This window comes from Carcharodon carcharias, chromosome 5 (assembly GCF_017639515.1).
Source record: "Carcharodon carcharias isolate sCarCar2 chromosome 5, sCarCar2.pri, whole genome shotgun sequence".
Lineage (NCBI taxonomy): Eukaryota > Metazoa > Chordata > Chondrichthyes > Lamniformes > Lamnidae > Carcharodon > Carcharodon carcharias.
Genome location: NC_054471.1, coordinates 35,275,192 through 35,294,607, shown reverse-complemented (window position 1 = coordinate 35,294,607; position 19,416 = coordinate 35,275,192). Strand labels below are relative to the sequence as shown.

At 40.5% G+C, this 19,416-nt stretch overlaps 1 protein-coding gene across 6 annotated transcripts in view; it reads left to right on the top strand.

Moving 5' to 3' along the window:
- rbks (ribokinase) overlaps positions 1-19,416 on the top strand; it is a 160,989-nt gene that overhangs the window by 118,216 nt on the left and 23,357 nt on the right. Inside the window, exon 8 of one of the 6 annotated variants that reach the window (XM_041188721.1) lies at positions 2,223-2,276. The exons of the other annotated variants lie outside the window; for them this stretch is intronic. Within the exon in view, the coding sequence (XP_041044655.1) occupies positions 2,223-2,270 (48 nt within the window). The 3' untranslated portion in view covers positions 2,271-2,276. The remainder of the gene's footprint in view (positions 1-2,222; positions 2,277-19,416) is intronic. 6 annotated transcript variants of the gene reach the window in all.

Genomic DNA, 19,416 nt, shown 5'->3' with positions numbered 1-19,416 from the left:
AATTACAACCACCAGGGAGGCAGTACTTAGCAAATTGTTGGAACTGCGGATTGTTATGACACAGCAGTTGGCTAAGGGTTTTATTTAAAATTCCAGAGGAAAACTTTAAACAACTGTCATAACCTATATTTTCAAGTGCTATGTTTTGAGTTGCAGCTCTAAATTCAGGAATAAGACCACCAGTTCTCGGGAGGTTTTTATATCAAACTACGTGAGACATTTATTAATTTACACAAATTAAACACATACATATGGCTACAAATTACTACTATTGTAGTTTTTTAACAAATTCCCAAACTAATCTCCACTAAGGCAACAACAACCCATAGAATTGAACCAGACACCAAGCAAAGCATTGTCACCTTACAAATTCAAAATGAGGTTCCTTTCACTTTGGTTCCTTTGCAGTCAGTTGTAGGCTTACAGCTGCTTTGATGTTACATGCCTCTGTCCTGCATACACAAAACTGCTTTCTGTTATACCCAGCACTTCTCTTTGAATGTAAATTTTCATTGTATCACCAGGCCCTTTGAACTCCACCTCTTCTAACAGTAAAACCCCTTTTATAGTACCAATTTTATTAGTAAATAAACATCTTGCTTGGTGTCTCCTAGCTAGGTGCAAGATTTCACTCCCCTTCTTGAATGCTCTATTCAACAAAATGCAAATATACCCTTTACCTCTCTGTTTACATCTCAAAACTACTATATATCAAAGCACCCAGACTAGCTGTCTTTAATCCAATTAACACACACAGACATACCCATAAACTAAACCTCTATTTTAAAAACATAATTTCTAATAACATTATATACATTAATAGTTTCATGGCAGGGTTGACAAGTCCCTGGGAGCAGATTGATTTGATTCTATGGTTTTAAAAGAATTGGCTAGTGAGATAGTTAATCCATTGGTTTTAATTTTCCAAAATTCACTGGATTCGGGGAAGGCTCCATTAGATTGGAAAATAATTAATGTAACTTGTTTATTCAAAAAGGGAGGGAGACAGAAAGCAGGAAACTATAGGCCAGTTAGCTGACCATCTGTCATAGGGAAAATGTTAGAAACTACTATTAAAGACGTTATAACTAGGTGTTTAGATAAATTCAAGATAATCAGGCAGAGTCAACATTGTTTTGTGAAAGGGAAGTCATGTTTAACCAATTTTTGGAGTTCTTTGAAGAAGTAACATGTGCTGTGGATAAAGGGGAACCAGTGGATGTACTGTACTTAGATTTTCACAAGGCATTTGATAAGGTGCCACATCAAAGGTTATTGCGGAAAATAAAAGCTCATGGTCTAGGGGTAACATCTTGGCATAGAAAGAAGTTTGGGAACTAACAGGAAACAGAGTTGGCATAAATGCGTCATTTTCTAGTTGACAAGATGTAACGAGTGGATGCCACAGCTGAAGCCTCAACTTTTTATATAATTGACTTGGAACAAGGGACCAAGGGATGGTTGCTAAATTCGCTGATGACACAAAGATAGGTAGGAAAGTAAGCTGTGAAGAGGACATAAGGAGGCTAAAAAAGGAAATAGATAGGTTAGGTGAGCAGGCAGAGATCTGACAAATGGAGTATAATGTGGGAAAATGTAAAATTGTCCATTTTAGCAGGAAGAATAAAAAGGAAGCATATTATCTAAATGGTGAGAGATTGCAGAACTCTGAGATGCAGAAGGATCTGGGTGTCCTAGTGCATAAATGACAGGTACACCAAGTAATTAGGAAAGCAAAGAGAATGTTATTGTTTATTGCAAGCGGAATTGAATGCAAGAGTAGGGAGGTTATGCTTCAGTTGTACAGGGCATTGGTGAGACCACAGTCTCAGGCCATTGTCAGCGATGATCCATCATGTCTATAAGAGAGTGGGTGAAAAGAGGACCCAGAGGCAGTAACCACCACCTAGAAGAGCGAGTAAAAGAGGACCCGGAGGCAGTGACCACCATCTTGAAGAGCTAGTAAAAGAGGACCCAGAGACAGTAACCACCAGCTGGAAAAGCGAATGAAAAGAGGACCCAGAGGCAATGACTACTACCTAGAGCAGGTGAAAAGAGGACTCAGAGACCCAGAGATTCTGCTGGTCGTTTTGTTTAGAACATATAAATTCAGATATCCTAGTGCGACCAGCACTGAGTGTACGAATATGGTGAGCTGGGGGAGTTTGATGAGGAGGGGAAAGAGATGTTCCTTTGCATTTTCTAACATTTTCACCCTGTAGGAGCTGATTCTCGCTCTGCTGCAGGGGAAGAAGCTGGCTGTTTGGTAGCATCTGGTAAGTGGTCAAAGTCTATTCCATTCGTAGGGTTTAAAATAGTACAGGAATTCGTGATAAGATTAATAAGTATGTAAAAGAAAATAAATAATTGAATAAAATAATTAAGTATGGCAGAGCAGGTGATGTATCATGGCTGCAGCATGTGGGAGATCCTGGATACCAGTGTTACCCAGGGCAAGCACGTCTGCAATAAATGTCTGTGACTTTAGGAGCTTCGGCTCAGAGTCATTGAACTGGAGGCTGAGCTGCGAACACTGCAACATGTCAGGGAGGGGGAAAGTTACCTGCATGCTTTGTACCAGGAGGTGGTCAAACCTGTTAAGATAGGATCTTCTGATTTGGAACATTGTCAGGGACATAAGGGTTGTAACTGTAGCTAAGGCAGGTAAGGGGACCAGGAGGGCAGGAGTGCAGGAGCCACAGCCTCTGCAATTGTCCGACAGGTTTGAGGTTCTTTCAGCTTGTTTGGATGAGAGTGGTGCTGCAGGGTGGATAAACTGACTGACCATAACACCATAGTAAATGAAGCCGTTTAATCAGAGGAGCCCAAAGAAATGCAGCGGTAGTAGGGGACAGTATAGTGAGGGGAATTGACACTGTTCTCTGCAGCAAGGAGCAAGAGTCCAGATGGCTATGTTGCCTGTCTGGTGCCAGGGTTTGGAACGTTTGCTCATGGCTGGAGAGGAACTTGCAGTGTGAGGGGGACGATCCAGTGGTTGTGGTCTATGTAGGTACCAATGACATAGGCAGGATGAGGAAGGAGGCTCTGCATAGTCAGTATGAGGATTTAGGCACCAAATTAAAAAGCAGAACCTCAAAGGTAATAATTTCTGGATTATTATCTAAGTCACATGCAAATTGGCGCAGGCCAAATAAGATTAGAGAAGTGAATGTGTGGCTCAAAGACTGGTGTGGGAGAGGTGGGTTCTGGTTCATGGGGCATTGGCACCAGTGTTGGGGAAGGTGGGATCTGTACCGTTGGGACGATCTACACCTGAACCGTACTGGGCTGGTGTCCTCGCAAGCCACATAACTAGGGGAGTTCATACAAATGTTTGAAATAGGAGCAGAAGTAGGCCATTCAGCCCATCAAGTCTGCTCCGCCATTCAATGAGATTGTGGCTAATCTGATAATCCTCAACTCCACTTTACTGCCTTTTTCCCATAACCCTCGGTTCCCTCATTGATTAAAAATCTGTGTCTCAGCCTTGAATATATTTAACAACCCAGCCTGTATAGCCCACTGCAGTAAAGAATTCCACAGATTGACTACCCTCTAAGAGAAGAAATTCCTCCTCATCTCTATTTTAAATGGGTTACCCCTTACTCTGAGATTATGCCCTCTGGTCCTAGACTCTCCCACAAGGGGAAACAACCTCTCAGCATCCACCCAGTCAAATCCCCTAAGAACCTTATATGTTTCAATAAGGTCGCCTCTCATTCTTCTAAACTCCAATGAGTACAGGCCCGACCTACTCAAGCTCTCCTCATAAGAAAATCCCTTCATACCCGGGATCAACCTAGTGAACCTTCCCTGGACTGCCTCCAATGCCAGTGTATCTTTCCTTAGATAAGGGGACCACTACTTCAGAGTGCAGTGGATGTTGGGACGCTGAATAAATTTAAGGAGGAGATAGACAGATTTTTAATTAGTAACGGGATGAAAGGTTATGGGGAAAGGGCGGAAAATTGGGAGTTGAGGCCGAAATGTTGAATGGCGGGGCAGGCTCGAGGGGCTGAATTGCCTAGTCCTGCTCTTAGTTCTTATGTTCTTATGTTCTAAAACTGTTCACAGTTCTCTCTGTGATTTTTAGGTGTGATCTAATTAGTGCCTTCTTGAGTTTTAGCAAACCTTCCCTATTTTTATACTCCATTCTCTTTGAAATGAAGTCCAACATTTCATTTGCTTTCCTTATTACCTGTTGAACTTGTATGTTAGCTTTTTAGGATTCATGCACAAGGACTCCCAAATCCCTCTGTGCTGCAGCCTTTCTCCATTTAAATAATATTCAGCTCCTCTATTCTTCCTGCCAAAATGCATAACCTCACATTTTCCCACATTATATTCCATCTGCCAAGTTTTTTGCCCACTCATTTAACCTGTCTGTCCCTCTGTAAACTCCACTTGCCTTCCCACCTGTTTTTGTCTCATCTGCAAACTTGGCGATAGTACATTCATCTCCCTCATCTAAGTCATTAATATATATTGTAAATAATTGCAGTCAGTCCCTTAACGAGCCTCCAGGTGGCTGATCCTCATGTTGGATTCAATTGCTTTAAATAGAGGGCATCTTTCTCTAAATGTAGGCTAAATCCAGTGTTGAGGTTCAACATCTTAGTCATGTGGGAGGCTCTTTAGTGCTTAAAGTGTTTGGGAAATTGCATCACACTATGTTTTCCACATCAGTTTTATTTGACTTAAAAATTTGAATTATTATGTTTATTTAGTCTTGGGATGTTGGCTATGTTCATTTATTGAATTTCTCTAGTTGGTAGCGGGCTTTCTTTTTCATATTTTTCATATTACTGAGCCTCATAGCAGTTGTTTAAAGCTGAATGGCTGGCTAGATCATTTCTTGTACTAGCATACAAACTATCAAATACATTGAGTTCAGTTCCACATTTTGTATTGTAGAAAGTGACTTCATAAACTCTGAGTTATAGTAAGCTACTTTCTTCGTTACATGCTGACTGTTTCTGCCTCTTTTTTAATCACCCCATCAAGGGACTTTCCAAGACAATGGACATGAGGTATTTATAGACTGCCAATACAGGCTAACAAGTTGTTTAATATTTACAGACTATGGGAAAACAACATTAAGGCTCAGTTCATTAGCATTTTAAGCACCTTGCTTTAAAAAGCCAACATATTAAAGTAATTCTTGATTTTAAAACTCTCATTCTTGTTTTCAAATCCCTCTATGACCTCGCCCCTCCCTATCTCTGTAATCTGTTCCAGCCCCACAACCATCCCAGATATCTGTGTTCCTCTAATTCTAGCTTCATGCGCATCCCCACTTTTAATTGTTCCACCAACCAGTGACCATGTCTTCAGTCGTCTAGGCCCCAAGCTCTGGAGTTCCCTCCCTACACCACTCCCCCTCCTCACTTTCCTACTTTAAGACATACCTTAAAACTGACCTCTTTCAGCAAGATTTTGATAATCCGACTTCATATCTCCTTATGTGGCTCGGTGTCACACACTTTGTTTTATAATGTGCCTATGAAGTTACTTGGGACATTTCATTATGTTAAAGATGCTTTTTAAGTATAAATTGTTATTCAAATTCTTTCTGTGGAACAATCCTCAAAAAACCCCAAATTCTACAATAATCTGGTCTATTGAAGAAGTAGATTTGATGGGTCAAATAGCCTTTTCTTATTCCCTATTTTCTCATTTATCAAGTCTGTTTTTCTTCAGTAGCACCAGCCACATTACTATGATGCTATCATCTGTATTTTTTAAGTAACGCATTTTCTGGACGGTACAATGCATTTAAAAAAATCTTTAAATATACTTTTAAACCATCCAGTCCCTAATCAGAGTGTGCCAGGGTTTGCTTGACTGCCATTTTTAGTGAGAGGAGCCTAGCCCTACCTAATCAACAAATAGCCAGGCGCTAATGCTGTATTTCCTGCATAAAGAGAATAGTAGAGCCTGAAAGGCAATACTTGCTGAGCTTTGATAAACCCGATATTCAGTTCCAATGATTTCATTAGAACAGAATACCAAATGGGGGCTGCCATACTATACCACCTGTTTGGCATGAGGACTAATTTGTACCACAATAGTGGGGGAATCTCGAACTAGGGGACATAGTTGCACAATAAGGGGACACTCATTTAAAACTGAGTTGCAAATTAATTTCTTCTCTTAGAGAGTAGTGAATGCCTGGAATTCTCTATCCCAGTTTTGGAGGCCAGATCACTAAAAGTATTTAAAGAGGAGATAGATTTTTGAAATATCAGGGAGTTGAAGGCTATGAGGAACTGGCATGAAAGAGGAGTTGAGGCCCGGGGCAGATCAGCTGTGATCTTATTGAATGACGGAGCGGGCTTGAGGGACTGAATGGCCTACTTCTGCTCCTATTTCTCATGTTCTTTGGTACAATATGTTGGCCATGCTACTATATGGATCTGAAATCCAATAAAATTATCGAAAAGAAGCTCAGTGTATTCCAGTGAGAATGACTGGTGGCTCTTTCATATCCAGCAGCTTGACGAAGTGGTGAGTGAAAGTGTTCTTCAGAAAGCCATCGCTGACAACGACTGGCTGTGAGAGAAGATGGCCCCATATATGTCATGTTCTGAGAACGCCTGGCACAAGAATCCTTATGCAGGCATGGAATGGGAAGCTACAAGGGAAAAAGGTTAGAAGTTGACCAAGACGAGAGGCATTCTATGCTAGAATAACAACAGATGCAGCTGCAGTGCACTTGTAACTGTGGAAGCTGGAGGCAAAAGCCCAAGTCAAAATTTAATGGTGTTGCTTGGTTACTGCTTTATATGCCTCAGCAGCACTGGAAAAATTATGATGATGGTGTAACAATTGAAGCATAGAATGGCAGCACATTATAGTTAAAGGGGATGCAGGTAACAATTCAGTTGCCTTTGCATTGAGGACGATACAAAAGCTCTAAAGTTCATCCCATTCCACCGTTCACACCTGTGACAGATATGGAAATTTTTCAATCCAGAAGAAAGCGACTTTAGACTTGAAATGCTGAAGGTTTTTTGATGTAAAAATTATGTGGTAGTCGTCTAGCAACCAGAATTTAGTTGTAAGTCAGATATGCCAGAGCTACACCCATTCCAAAATGCACATTACATTCTGATGGAATTGTCTAGCTGAAGATGTCACCTTCCTCAAAGTGTTGAATATTTGCAGGAAGTGACAGGATAATGAAGACCAAAGATGCAGTGCCAGAAAATTTGCCATTTACAGTAAAATTAGTCCTGACTTACGCTTGTAGAAAAGAGGGATAAGTTACCTTTGTTATTTACCAAGCCTGATCGTGATTGAGTTCACAGTTTCAAATGTCCACATGTCTTACCTGATACAACAGCTTTGACTGACTGGATTGATTAGGAAAATATTTTCTCAGCTGTACAACTAAGACAAGATAGAACAGGAGGAAGAGGAAATGACTAAACCATGCAACAAAAGGAGAAGACCAATTAGAAGGTACCAGAGTCTGCGTACCACACAATCTCTCAATTATGTCTCTGGTGAAACTGCTTAAGGTAGCAATGGTTCATTAAGGAAATATAAAAGGAATTCTGAAATATAAATGGAAAATGCTAGAAATACTCAGCAAGCTAGGGGCAGCAAGCTGCAGAGAAAAACAGAGTTAACATCAATTATGATGAAGGGTCATCGACCTGCAATGTTAACTCTGTTTCTCTCCACAGATGCTGCCTGATCTGCTGAGTATTTCCAGCATTTTGTTCTTACTTGAGAGTTCCAGCATCTAAAGTATTTTGCTTGTGCAAAAGGAACTCTGTTTCTGTTGCAAATTGACCTCAACTCGGTCAGTAACAGAAATAAACAGGCACACTTCAGAACATTGGACTTCATATCACAAAGTGATTTTACTTTGCAGATGTATATTTACATTTTGCTTCTTAGTGTCACTCTGCCTATCCTGGTGTCTCTATATGCTGCCTACCCTGGTGTTAGACCACGGTGATACCTGAGTATCAGAGATGCTAATGCTGCTAGGATCCACTCTTCCGCTAATGAGCATCTTAAAAGTAAAATGGCCCTTTCTGGGCTTTTGATTCCCAGAAGGACGCATCGACAGGCTGCATCTCCACTGCAGGTGTGTGGGCAGCCTGTCTGTATCCTTACATCTTTGTGAGCAGAGGTCTGAGGGAGTTGGCTGGAGAGCTCATATGAAATGTCAATGGGACAGAAAATGGCAAGGTGAATATGGACTTTAGCCATGCCACTTCTGTTGGGCTGTGGATCTAAGTGCCCAATGATTAACCTACCTGATGGTATCATTTAGATCCTGAAATTCTTGAGCGATGCTGCCTTGAAGCTCTTGGAAGCTACTTTTCATCTCTCCAAAATGGTCCCCAAAGTCTGAAGACTAATGTCAAAGCAGGCTGAATGAACTGGATGGCCTGGAGACCTCTCTTGCTGGGATGTACAGATGCCAATGTTTATGGTCCATTCAACACTGTGTTGAACGCTTTTTGGGTATTGACATTTGGGATGGCATTGGAGTATATCATATAAAAACTCTGCCATCTGCCTCTTGTTCTCTAATATATTCCACAATGCATCCATATGAGTGTAATGCTTATCCAGCATCTTTCCTGTAAGAACAGGAATCCAAAGAACTCAATCTGCAAGCACAGAGCCACCAATTTTTGATGATAGGCAGTCTGTCTTCCTCTCAGTTAGCAAGCTTTCCCAATTCAGCTTTGGCATTTAAATTACTGCCTCTTTATAAACTATTGTCCCTTATTACCACTACGGTTTTGCACAGCACAATGAGAAGTTTAAAGACAGAAAGTTACATAAAAGCCATCTCCAGATCCCAGTCAGATTCTGAAAGAGAAAGGGGAATTGAAATTTCAGGTAGAATCTTTCCTCAGAACCAAAATATTCAATCTACCTTCGTCTCAGAGATAGCTGATCTGCCAAATGTTTCCAACGTTTTCTACTTTAATTTCTTACCTGTTGGGGTGGGGGTGGCGGGTGGAGGGTGGTTCTTGGCATTTTATACAATGATGTGTTTTATTAGAAATAAATGGCCTTATTAAATGGCAAGGAATATTTTTCCAGTAAAATTCAAGATGCTTTCACTGTATACTGTCCCGTAGGCTGCATGTCATTGACATGATACAACACGATGATTGCATTAGCATTTAATTAATCTTTGGCCACTTTTTCAATACAGTATTATGTAAGGATAATCAAAATCCAAGCCTGTTAAATGCTTACTGAAGTGTTCTTGCAAGTTGTTTCAGGTCTACCATTAAATTAAAGTGCACACTGTAAAACGCTTAATCCATCTACTGTCATCCACCAGAGCAAGTCCCTTAGCGAGGGATCTAAAGATAAAGTGAGATGACAGATCCTCAAACATGTGTTCTGAACCCTGCAAACTTCTTGGGTCAACATAATAATTATAACTTCAGATCTGATGTTATATGATAACTAGACAGTAATTGAGTATTGCTGAAAAAAGAGACATGTTGAAGCTTTTTGTCCTGCATTCATCAGGACACTTTACAAGAATACCAATATAATGGGAAAACAACAATTTATACTGTATGAGAAGAGAATGCTGATTGGTTGGCAAGTGGACTCTGATTGGTAGAGGCACCGCCATGGAGAATACGCCCCACTGATGGTGACTGTTGATTGGTTGGCAAGTGGACTCTGATCGGTATAACCGTTGCCATGGAGAATGCACCAGTGATGGTGACTCTTCAGGCAATTCTTCTGCTGCCAGTTCCACTCAGTTGTGCTCAAAGTACTGCTTTACATTATGGAAATGACTAGATTGGAGGCATTTAGAGTGGGCATCACAGAAGTGCTTTTCCTTATGTATTCATATGCATGTATCATGAATGGCATGCCTAAAGCCTTCTGGCTGTTAATACTTCAGAAAGCTGGGCTTCTCCTTTAGTCTGTTGGGGAAATTTTGCAACTGATTCCTTAAGACCAGCAGCTCACTTCCAGTTTCACTTCCAGCAAGAGAACAACATTGTCTGTGCAAGTCAAAGTCACTACTGCCTTGAATTTCTTTGTGACTGGATTCTTCCAGACAACATCAGGGGGACTTTTGTCACATTAGTTAGACAACTGTTCACAGCTACAGCATGAATGCTGTATTCAGGAACACTGCTGAGCAGTTCAGATCCTTTGTAACGAAAGCATACCAGGAGAGAGCTGACCAGTGCTAGTAGGGTTCCTACATGTGCAAAGAGCAATTGCAAAAATTCATGTACCACTTAAATTCCCCATGTGACTACCTACCTCCGCCCTTAATTTTATGAATAGGAAAGACTTTCATTCTAATAATTGCTATACCAATTAACTAATCTTGCACTGGAATGGCAGATACCAGGAAGGTGTCATGATGTTTGTATCATGTGACAATCCACCTTACCAGCACTGTTGACTTATGGCCATGTATTCAGATGGCTGATTAGTGATCAGGGCAATTCTTTGCAGTCATGGATGGTGGCTCAAGTCAAGTTTCTACAGAGAGGGGGAGTGACAGGTACCATGAGATCTGTGCCATTACATAAAGTGTCACAGAGGTGAGAAATGTCTTTAATTATAGTGGTTTGGATGTGGGGCTTGCTACCACGAAAGGGGTAGAGGCAAATGGTTTGGGTATTTTCAAAAGGAAGTTGGATAAGTGCAAGAGAGAAAAGGGAATAGAAAAATATGCTGAAAGACTGTGATGAGGTAGAAAGAATAGGAGGAGACTTGTGTGGCATATAGACACCAGTACAAATCAGTTAGGCCAAATGGCCAGTTTCTATACTCTCTATATATAAAAAACCTAGTCTGGGAGATTTTAAAACAAATAAAAATTAAAATAATTTTGTTTTAACTTTTTCTTTGTCTCCTTTATCTTTCCTTTAATCCCATCTGTATCTCCAAATCTTTATTTCCATTTTTTGTATATCAATTAAATCTAATATGTACTTCCTGGTTTGGATTTTGTGTGTCTCAGTGAGGATTCTTCAACTTTCTTTTTATTCATTCATGGGATGTGGACTTCATTGGCTGGGCCAGCACTTATTGCCCATCCCATGTTGCCTTTGATAAGGTGGTGGTGAGCTGCCTTCTTGGACAGCTGCAATCCATGTGGTGTAGTTCCTTGACTGAAAAACCTCAGTTACTTGTTCTGCTCACAGGCGCGACGGGTCTTCTGTAGAGGGTGCTATACTGGAAAAGATACCGGATTAGAAGAAATCTACGCTGAGAAATCCACGGAAATGTGGCAGCTGTCAACGAACTGACCAGCAAGCACCATTCCTTCACTACTGACAACAAAATCCAGGCCAATATATTAAACTGAGGCTTCATCTGCACTCTCAGGGATATAAAAAGATCCCATAGTACTATTTTGAAGATGAGAAAGGGAGTTCTTCCCCAGGATCCTGAGTATTATTTATTCCACAATTAATGTCATTCAAACATATTAACAGGTCATTAATTCATCGCCTATTGTGGGAACTTGCAGTGTGAAAAGTGGCTGCTACCTATCTCTACATTACAGCAGTGACTATACTTCAAAAATAACTTTATTGGCTGTAAAGTGCTTTGGGATGGTGTGAGGTCATGGAAGGCACTAAATAAATTCTAGTCTCCAAAATATTCAACAGGTTGTGGAAAATTTTCCACAAGACATTGCATTTAGGTATCATCTCAACTGTATGTGAGGAAATCATCTCCACTGCCTACACATGAGGTTGATGCTTTCTAACCTTAGCTCTTTTGAAGATTGCATCCCAAGATCCCGGTCCCCAGGTTCCTCAGCTGAGGGCAGTCATTTTGCCATCCTCCATAGAGGGACAACAGTTTTCTCATTCCATTCCCAGTTCTTCGTGTTCAGAAATGTTTTGACCATTCCCTGGCAAAAACAGATGTGCTCTGTCGTGCAAAGCTTCTCACTGAGTGAAAATTCTTCTGACTCACTAGATACTTTCTCTCAAGTTGATGCATCTGTGTTGGTCTTGCACAAGTAAAATGCTATGATGCAGTTAGTGACAAGTCATAACAGTGAGGCTGTGAATTGGGCAACAGATTATCCTAGCTTTCTCCTATATTGGTACAGCACAGAAGAGCTTATTTTACTGTACGCACAATGACATTGCCTTTTTTTTGAAAAAAAAACCGCTGAGTCCATTTACAATACTTTGAGAAAGTACGTAAAGATGGGACTACCTATGGTTAGCATGTCTCAGCTTTTACCAACCTTCTGTTACCGCCCTGCCTGCAGCTTCTGCCACAAACTTGCCTGTCTGTCTGTGCATGATTTGTATCACCTCCTCGTTAAGATTTTCAACTCTACTGTTTCTCTCTGGCTGTATTTCTGTAGGGAAACCTTTTTGTTTGAGGAAGAGAAGGGCATGTGAGTGACATAAGCACTTTCTCCAGTATGAATGGAAACATTCCATGATGCTGAGATGTGGAATTGTATTGCCTCTTAAAATGAGGTGGCCTTGAAGTCTAGCAATAGCCCATGTGGCAAGGAATGTGAGTCAGCAGTGTGATTTTTGAGTAAAGATTTGCAGTGGTTTCTCTCAGCAGAAAAGAGTTCCTCTGACAGCTACTGACTAAGAAAGAGGTGAGGTACTAGATAGGCTGAAAAGGCTCAAAAATTATTAAATCACTTTGGATAGATACTTTTTATCCTGGAGTGCTAAAGAAGACTGAGGAGAAGATTTGTGAGGAATACAGTAATTACAAGGGAATCACTAGATGTTTTGGGACATACCAATAGATTGGAAAGAGGCTAATATATTCAAAAAGGGCAATTAAATGATCTTGGCAAACTACAGATCCATACTTCAATACCATGAATAACTATCAGATGTAAACTTGAAGATTTTATCCCTACAATAATTTACTTAACAGCAGTCAACATGGATTCAGAAAAAGGCCCTGTCCTACCAACCTTTCTTGAATTCATGAAGCAAGTGGCATTGCAAGTAGATTATTGCCAGCCCTACAACATGTCGTGCCTAGACTTGCAAAACGCCTTTGATAAAGTTGCGCAAAAATGGCATAAGTTAAGATCAAAACTATGGGTGTTCTGTGTAAATTGTGCATTGGTTAAGAAATTAACTGAAGTGTAGAAAGCAATGGATATTTCTTTAAGGGAAGTTATGTCTGGTTCGACTGGAGCAAGAGAAAACTGAATGGGGTGGCCAGGGATTGGTATTGGCCACTATTCTTTCTAATTTACGTTAATGGATTTGGTCTTGGAAACCCAATGCAGTAGGCCAGATTTAAAAAGATGATACCAAACTGATAGTGTTGTGTTTTATGCCTCAGAGATCAGTTTCTAAGTCTAAATAGGAGCTTTATTTACAATGCTTTTAAAATGTCTGCAACAGACCAAGCTTTACTGTATACATGCACATGTAACAAATGTGTAGTATTACACATAGAAAGGAAACATGGGTATTCATGTACTGCATGGACGCTGTTGAAATGACTAAGAATGAAGTTCAGAAAGACCTAAGAATTTTACTGGATTAAATGCTCAAAAAGCTGCACTAATACAGAGCAGGAATTAACAAAGCCAACAGAATGTTGAACTACATAACCAAAACATTCAATCAGAGATAGTTATGATCAAACTGTGCAATGCCCTGGTCAGATCCCATTTTGAGTGTTATGTCTACTTCTGATCAAGATACAAAGGAGATGTTCAAGACATGGAGGCTACATGAATGAGGCTATAAGAATCAGTCTGCAAGGTTAGATTGGAGAAATTGTTCTCCTTGGAGCAAACGAGATTGAGGGGACGTTTGATAGTGGTATACAAGATTATGACAGGCTTAGATAAGATAGACAAAGAAGAGCTGTTCCCATTAGCTGATGATAAAGGACTAGGGGGCACAGATTTAAGTTTTAAGGTAAGAGCTGCAGGTTCAATGTGAGGAAGAACTTCTTTATGCAGTGAATGATAATCACCTGGAACTCGCTGCCTATGAGGGCTGGTGGAAGTGGAGACAATAATTTCAAAAGGAAATTGGGTGGGCATTTGAGGGAAATAAACCTACAGGGCCATTGGGATAGAACAGGAAAATGGGTCTGATTGGATTGCTTACAGAGAGCCAGCATAGACTCAATGGGCCAAATGCCCTCCTTCTATGCCATAATGACTCTCTGACTCCTCAAAGTCTCAGTTGTAAGTAGAAACTGGAGAAACTTGGGCTCTTCAAACTTGAAAGGAGAGATGACGTATAATCATTACCCCATGTGGTAGAGTGTCTGTTTATGCTGTGGTCAGGAAGATGGCAACAATGCACTCACATGATTTATGGTCAGCTATGTTGCTCACCACCCTCTTACCACATCACTGGTAAGAAGCTTAAGTATCTGCTATCTACCCATTATTTTATTTTATAGGTGAATATCCCTTTATGTAGGGCTTGAAATTAACATCAATGTTGTGTTTACTCCCAAACGGTTAATAGAGGGCATTTTGGTCAGGCACTAACCACTAAATTGCCATGGAGCTTCTTTAATGAGTACTAGCAGGCAATCTAAGTGGCAATCAGATGTTTAAAGATCTTTTAGACAGCCTTTCCCAGTGATGGCTTCAATTCCTTTACTAAGATGGGGTCTTGCACTGAGCATAGGTTACACCAGCATTTCAGCTCAAGATTTAAGCTTGTCTACCTCGGAGAATCATTAGCATCTGAACGTGCTGTCAAAAATCACCCCCAACAGCTCTGACAGTGCAGCACCTCCTCAATGTTGCACTGAGGTGTCAGCCTAGATTATGTGCTCAAGAGCCCAGAATGGGGCTTGAACCCACAAGCTTCTGACTCAGAAGTGAAAGCTATCAACACTGAGCCATGGCTGATGCCTAATAGCAACATTTTAATATAAATAGCACTAAATATTTCTGCAGTCTTTGATAGACAATCTCAAAACAGACTGCCTCAAGTGGCCTGGAAATCTTTATCCCATCCCATTTTAAGCTCTTTTTTCTCAGTTAGCATTCCTAACTTAAATGTTTCTTGGCATGAACAGTGCTGATGGAGCTGAAAAATTCAGCTCAATCAAATTTAAACAAGTGATTGATCTAGACTGATAAGGGTTGAGGGATGGCAGACTACTCCAGATACTGGAATGTCTCTCATGCTTGATGCCGCCTGTTGTTGAATTTTCCTTTTGCACCAGCTGCTATTTTAAAAAGCCAAGATAAGAGCAGGAATTCTGATCTTGGTTTACCGCATCGGCAGTGGCATCCTTGGTTTCTGAGAGGCATTGAGTACTAAGAGTGATAGTCAATCTTGCAACATCCTGCAACAGATCCATTTTTGAACTCAAGTATCCCAAGATGGTTGTGTTCTAAACTCTTTTTGAGCTAATTATTTGCGAATTGAAAATTGATTTTAGTGAGTGTTTCTCACTCAAGTCCAATATATGAAAAATTGTTTTCTTTTTTTGAAATTGCACACAAGAGCCAGTCTTAATGCCAGTTACTGGTGCAGCATTAGACCTTCCTTGGCAGTGAAAGATGCCAGCAAGGTATCATTCATTTTTGGAACTGATGCCCCTCTGTATACTTGATGAAATGTTTGGGAACAAAAGGTCGAAACAGGCATAGAGCACGGATTTATACATTGGATATTTTCTTGGGTTCAGCATCACTGCCACTCCTGCTAGTTGACCTGGCAACCCTATGATCCTGGGTATGTCTTTTCTATCTTATATCTGGTTTAAAGAGATTCCTTTAGCTGGATCTGCAGAACACTGACTGAAACCCTTGCTAAAGACTGGATCTTCAGCCACACATGTGACTCAATATAATTTCATAAGGGGGGTCTCTGACTCTAGCTGTCTGTCAAAGAGGACTATATTCAATGACCTGGTTGTCTTCTCAAAGGTCATAAATACAGCTGTCAGCCAAAGCCGCTGTCCTAGACTGAAGCCTGTCCTTTGAACTATGTCGATGTGGCATGGGACCATTCGTCCAACCATCCAGGAGAAAACCAGGAAATGAATGCCCCTCTCATAATCAATACAGAATATAGGCAATTTTTCACGATTACAATGCTGTTTATCCTTCAGTGATCTGTTTGTAAGAACTGGAACTGTATGTCTTGAATCCAGTTTCCACGCTTTTTTTCAAAGATCATCACCCGGATGTAAATTAACCAACCTTTATCTGCCAAAACATAGGTTTATTGTCAGTGCTTTGCAGAGCCTAGCTCATAGAAAACAACAGTTCACCCCCTGTGTACTGTTTCTAGTAATAATACTGTACAAGTTCAAAAAAAAAGTGCAACACAGGCAAAAATCCAGACATTAAACAGACTGCTAGATAAAAGAAGATTGAGTTGATCTAATTTGCCTTCTACCGTCCGGGTAGTCTCATCATAGAGCGATAATGGAGTTGGTGACTACACTAAGATTTATTTGTCCTGAAACCCATCATTTTCTTATTCCTCCACTAACACCCCCCATCCCCTCTCCCCAACTGTGTAGTCTTGTTTTCGCATCATCCATCTTCAGATGTGAGGTTAAGAGTAAAAAGGCGAAGTACACAGGCATTTCTGAGGCAGCTCCTCGCTGAGAATGTACAAACATCATTAAACATGAATGAGTAATTTCCAGCAGCAAGCAATGAATTCCATACAGTCTAATAGGTGCAGTTTTTTAAAAAGAAAGGACTCCTTAAAAATGTCTTCAAGCTAATGAAAATAAAGAATAGACAAGCAGCTTATTAGTGTGGAGTGCTTGTTGTTTTCATAATATTTCACCTTTGAAGATGTTCTCTTGGCTCAGTTGGTCGCACTCTCATCTCTAATTCAGATGGTTGTGAGTTTGAGTCCCACATAAGCATTTAAATGTATAATCTAATAGGTCAGACAACTGCTTCATATGTGCGTACTTGATGTCCTGCAAACCTTTGTGTATAGAAGGTGTTGCTATGGTAGCCAGTGGCAACAATAGTTGCAGGGGAGTAGAATACAAAGGAGTAGAAGTTAATCTAGTGTTATATAAAACTCTGGTCAGACCCCATTTAGAGTATTGTGTCATGTTCTGGGCATTGCACCTCAGGAAAATGAGTTATTTTTCAGAAAAATGGTTGTTATGACCTGGAACACATAAACTGAAAGGGTGGTGAAAGCAGATTCTTTGGGAAGGAAAGATACCCTGGCCTTGGGTGGGGTGTAACACAGATTCACCGGAATGATAGTTAACACAAGAAGGATTAAATTATGAGAGCAAGTTACAAAGGGCTTGTATTGCCTTGAATTTAGAAGATTAAAAGGTGAACTAATTGAGGTATTTAAGATGTTTAAAGGACTTGATAGGGTAGAAAGAGAGAGACACTATTTTCTCTGGTGGGTTTCCAGAATAAGGGGGTATAACCTTAAAATTAGAGCTAATCTGTTGAGAGGTGATGTCTGAAAGCATTTTTTCCACAGAAAGGGTAGTGGAAATCTAGAATTTACTCCCCCAAAAAGTTGTTTGGGCTAGGCCAATCGAAAATGTCAAAACTGAGGTTGATAGATTGTTTTTAGGCAAAGGAATTAAGGGCTACAGAACCATACCTGGTGGATGGTTAAGACACAGGTCAGCTATGTTGAATTGAATTGAATGGTGCAACAGGCTCGAGGTGCTGAATGGCCTACTCCTATGACCTGAATATTAATGTTGGTGTTTGGTCAGAAACAGTTTATTTGAGGGTGAAATGACTGAGTCAGAAGCTGGACATGACAAGTAATGCAGTGGAGGAACTAATGTTCAGGAATGTTCAGCCTCCAAAGATAATCAGAAAATCCTACAGGATGGAAGAGGCCATTCGGCCTATCTTGACTCTCTTTTGAAAGAACTGTCCAATTTAGTCTCACACCGCAGCTTTTTCCACCATAACCCTGAAAGTCAGTTCTCTTCTAAGTACATGTCCAATTGTCTTTTGAAAGTTCCCATAGAAGCTGTTTTCGTCACTCTTTCAGTTTATGCATTCCAGATCATGACAACTCTTTTTGTGGGATAAATACTCCTCATTTTTCTTCTAGTATTGTCAATTATTTTAAAGCCATGTCCTCTAGGTTATTGACCCACTAGCTAGAGGAAACAGTTTGTCCGCATTTACTTGATCAAAACTCCTCAGAGTTGTGAATACCTCCCCTTAACCTTCCATGCTCTAAGTAGAACAATCCCAGCTTCTCCAATCTCTCCACATAGTTGAAGTCCCTCAAACCCAGCATCATTCTGATAAACATCCTTTGTACCCTCTTTAAGGCTTTGACATCCTTCCAAAAGTGTGGTGCCCAGAATTTTACACAATAATCCAAATGGTACCTAACCAATGATTTTTGAAGGTTTAGCATGACTTCCTTGCTCTTGTAGTCAATGTTCTTATTTACAAGACTAGGTATCCCATATGCTTTCTTAACTACCTCATCAATTTACCTATCACCTTAAAATATTTGTCAATATGCATTTCCAGGTCTTTCTTTAGGTAGGAAAGGGAAGCAGAGAAGCGACTATTCTTAATAGCCATCTCTGGGGCCCCCACAATTTAAGTCCTTCTAGTTATCTGTTTACTGCTGCTTTCTACCTCCTATCCCTTAGCCAATTTGTACTCCAGTTACCAGTTTTCCTTTAATCCCACGTGAAATCTACTTATGCTCTACTTCTCAGAGAACTGCAGATGTGTTAACTTGAGCCAATAAATTTTATTAGGAGGTCAAGGATTCCTGCAAGCATGCCTACTACTGTTGGCCAACCCTGCAGCTGCAGCTCTGTTTGCTTCTTCCTCTTGTTGCTGCTCTTCCTCATCCCAAGCCTGTGAAGAGATAAAGTGCTTTGCCAGAAGCCCCTAAATTATAGTAGGTGAGGATCCTTTAAATATCACTGGAAAAGGCTACCTCCTGATATGCACTGCCCACGATTTGTGGACAGATTGAGGAAATTGTGGCAGCAATACAGGTGGAGATGAAAAACACGTGTCTTAACTGCATCATTTTATTCCAATTTGTATCTCTCTTGGTGAGTCCCCTATCTGTTTCTGGCTGGAGCTGACTGACTAAATCAAGAATGCAAGTCATAATGAGTGGACAATACTGCCTGTGATCCTGTCCCCATTACCTTCCTGCTTTCCAGTGTATACAGGGTGGTAGTGATGTGAACGTGGGCTGTAAGTTGCTTTTGAAGAAGCGTAGCAAGTCTTTCTGGCCAATATTCTTCCGTCCACCTACGCCACCAGTAACAACAGATTGACTATTCATTCATCTAGGTGCTGTTTGTGTGTCATTGCTGGCACAGAATGGTTGCAACATTTGCCTACACAGCAGTCAATGCCATCTAGAAGTTATTTATTGCGGAAAGGGCTATGAGACATTTCAACAATGTGATAAGACCCTTTGTAAATGCATGTAATTCTCTTTTCAAAGTTATTTC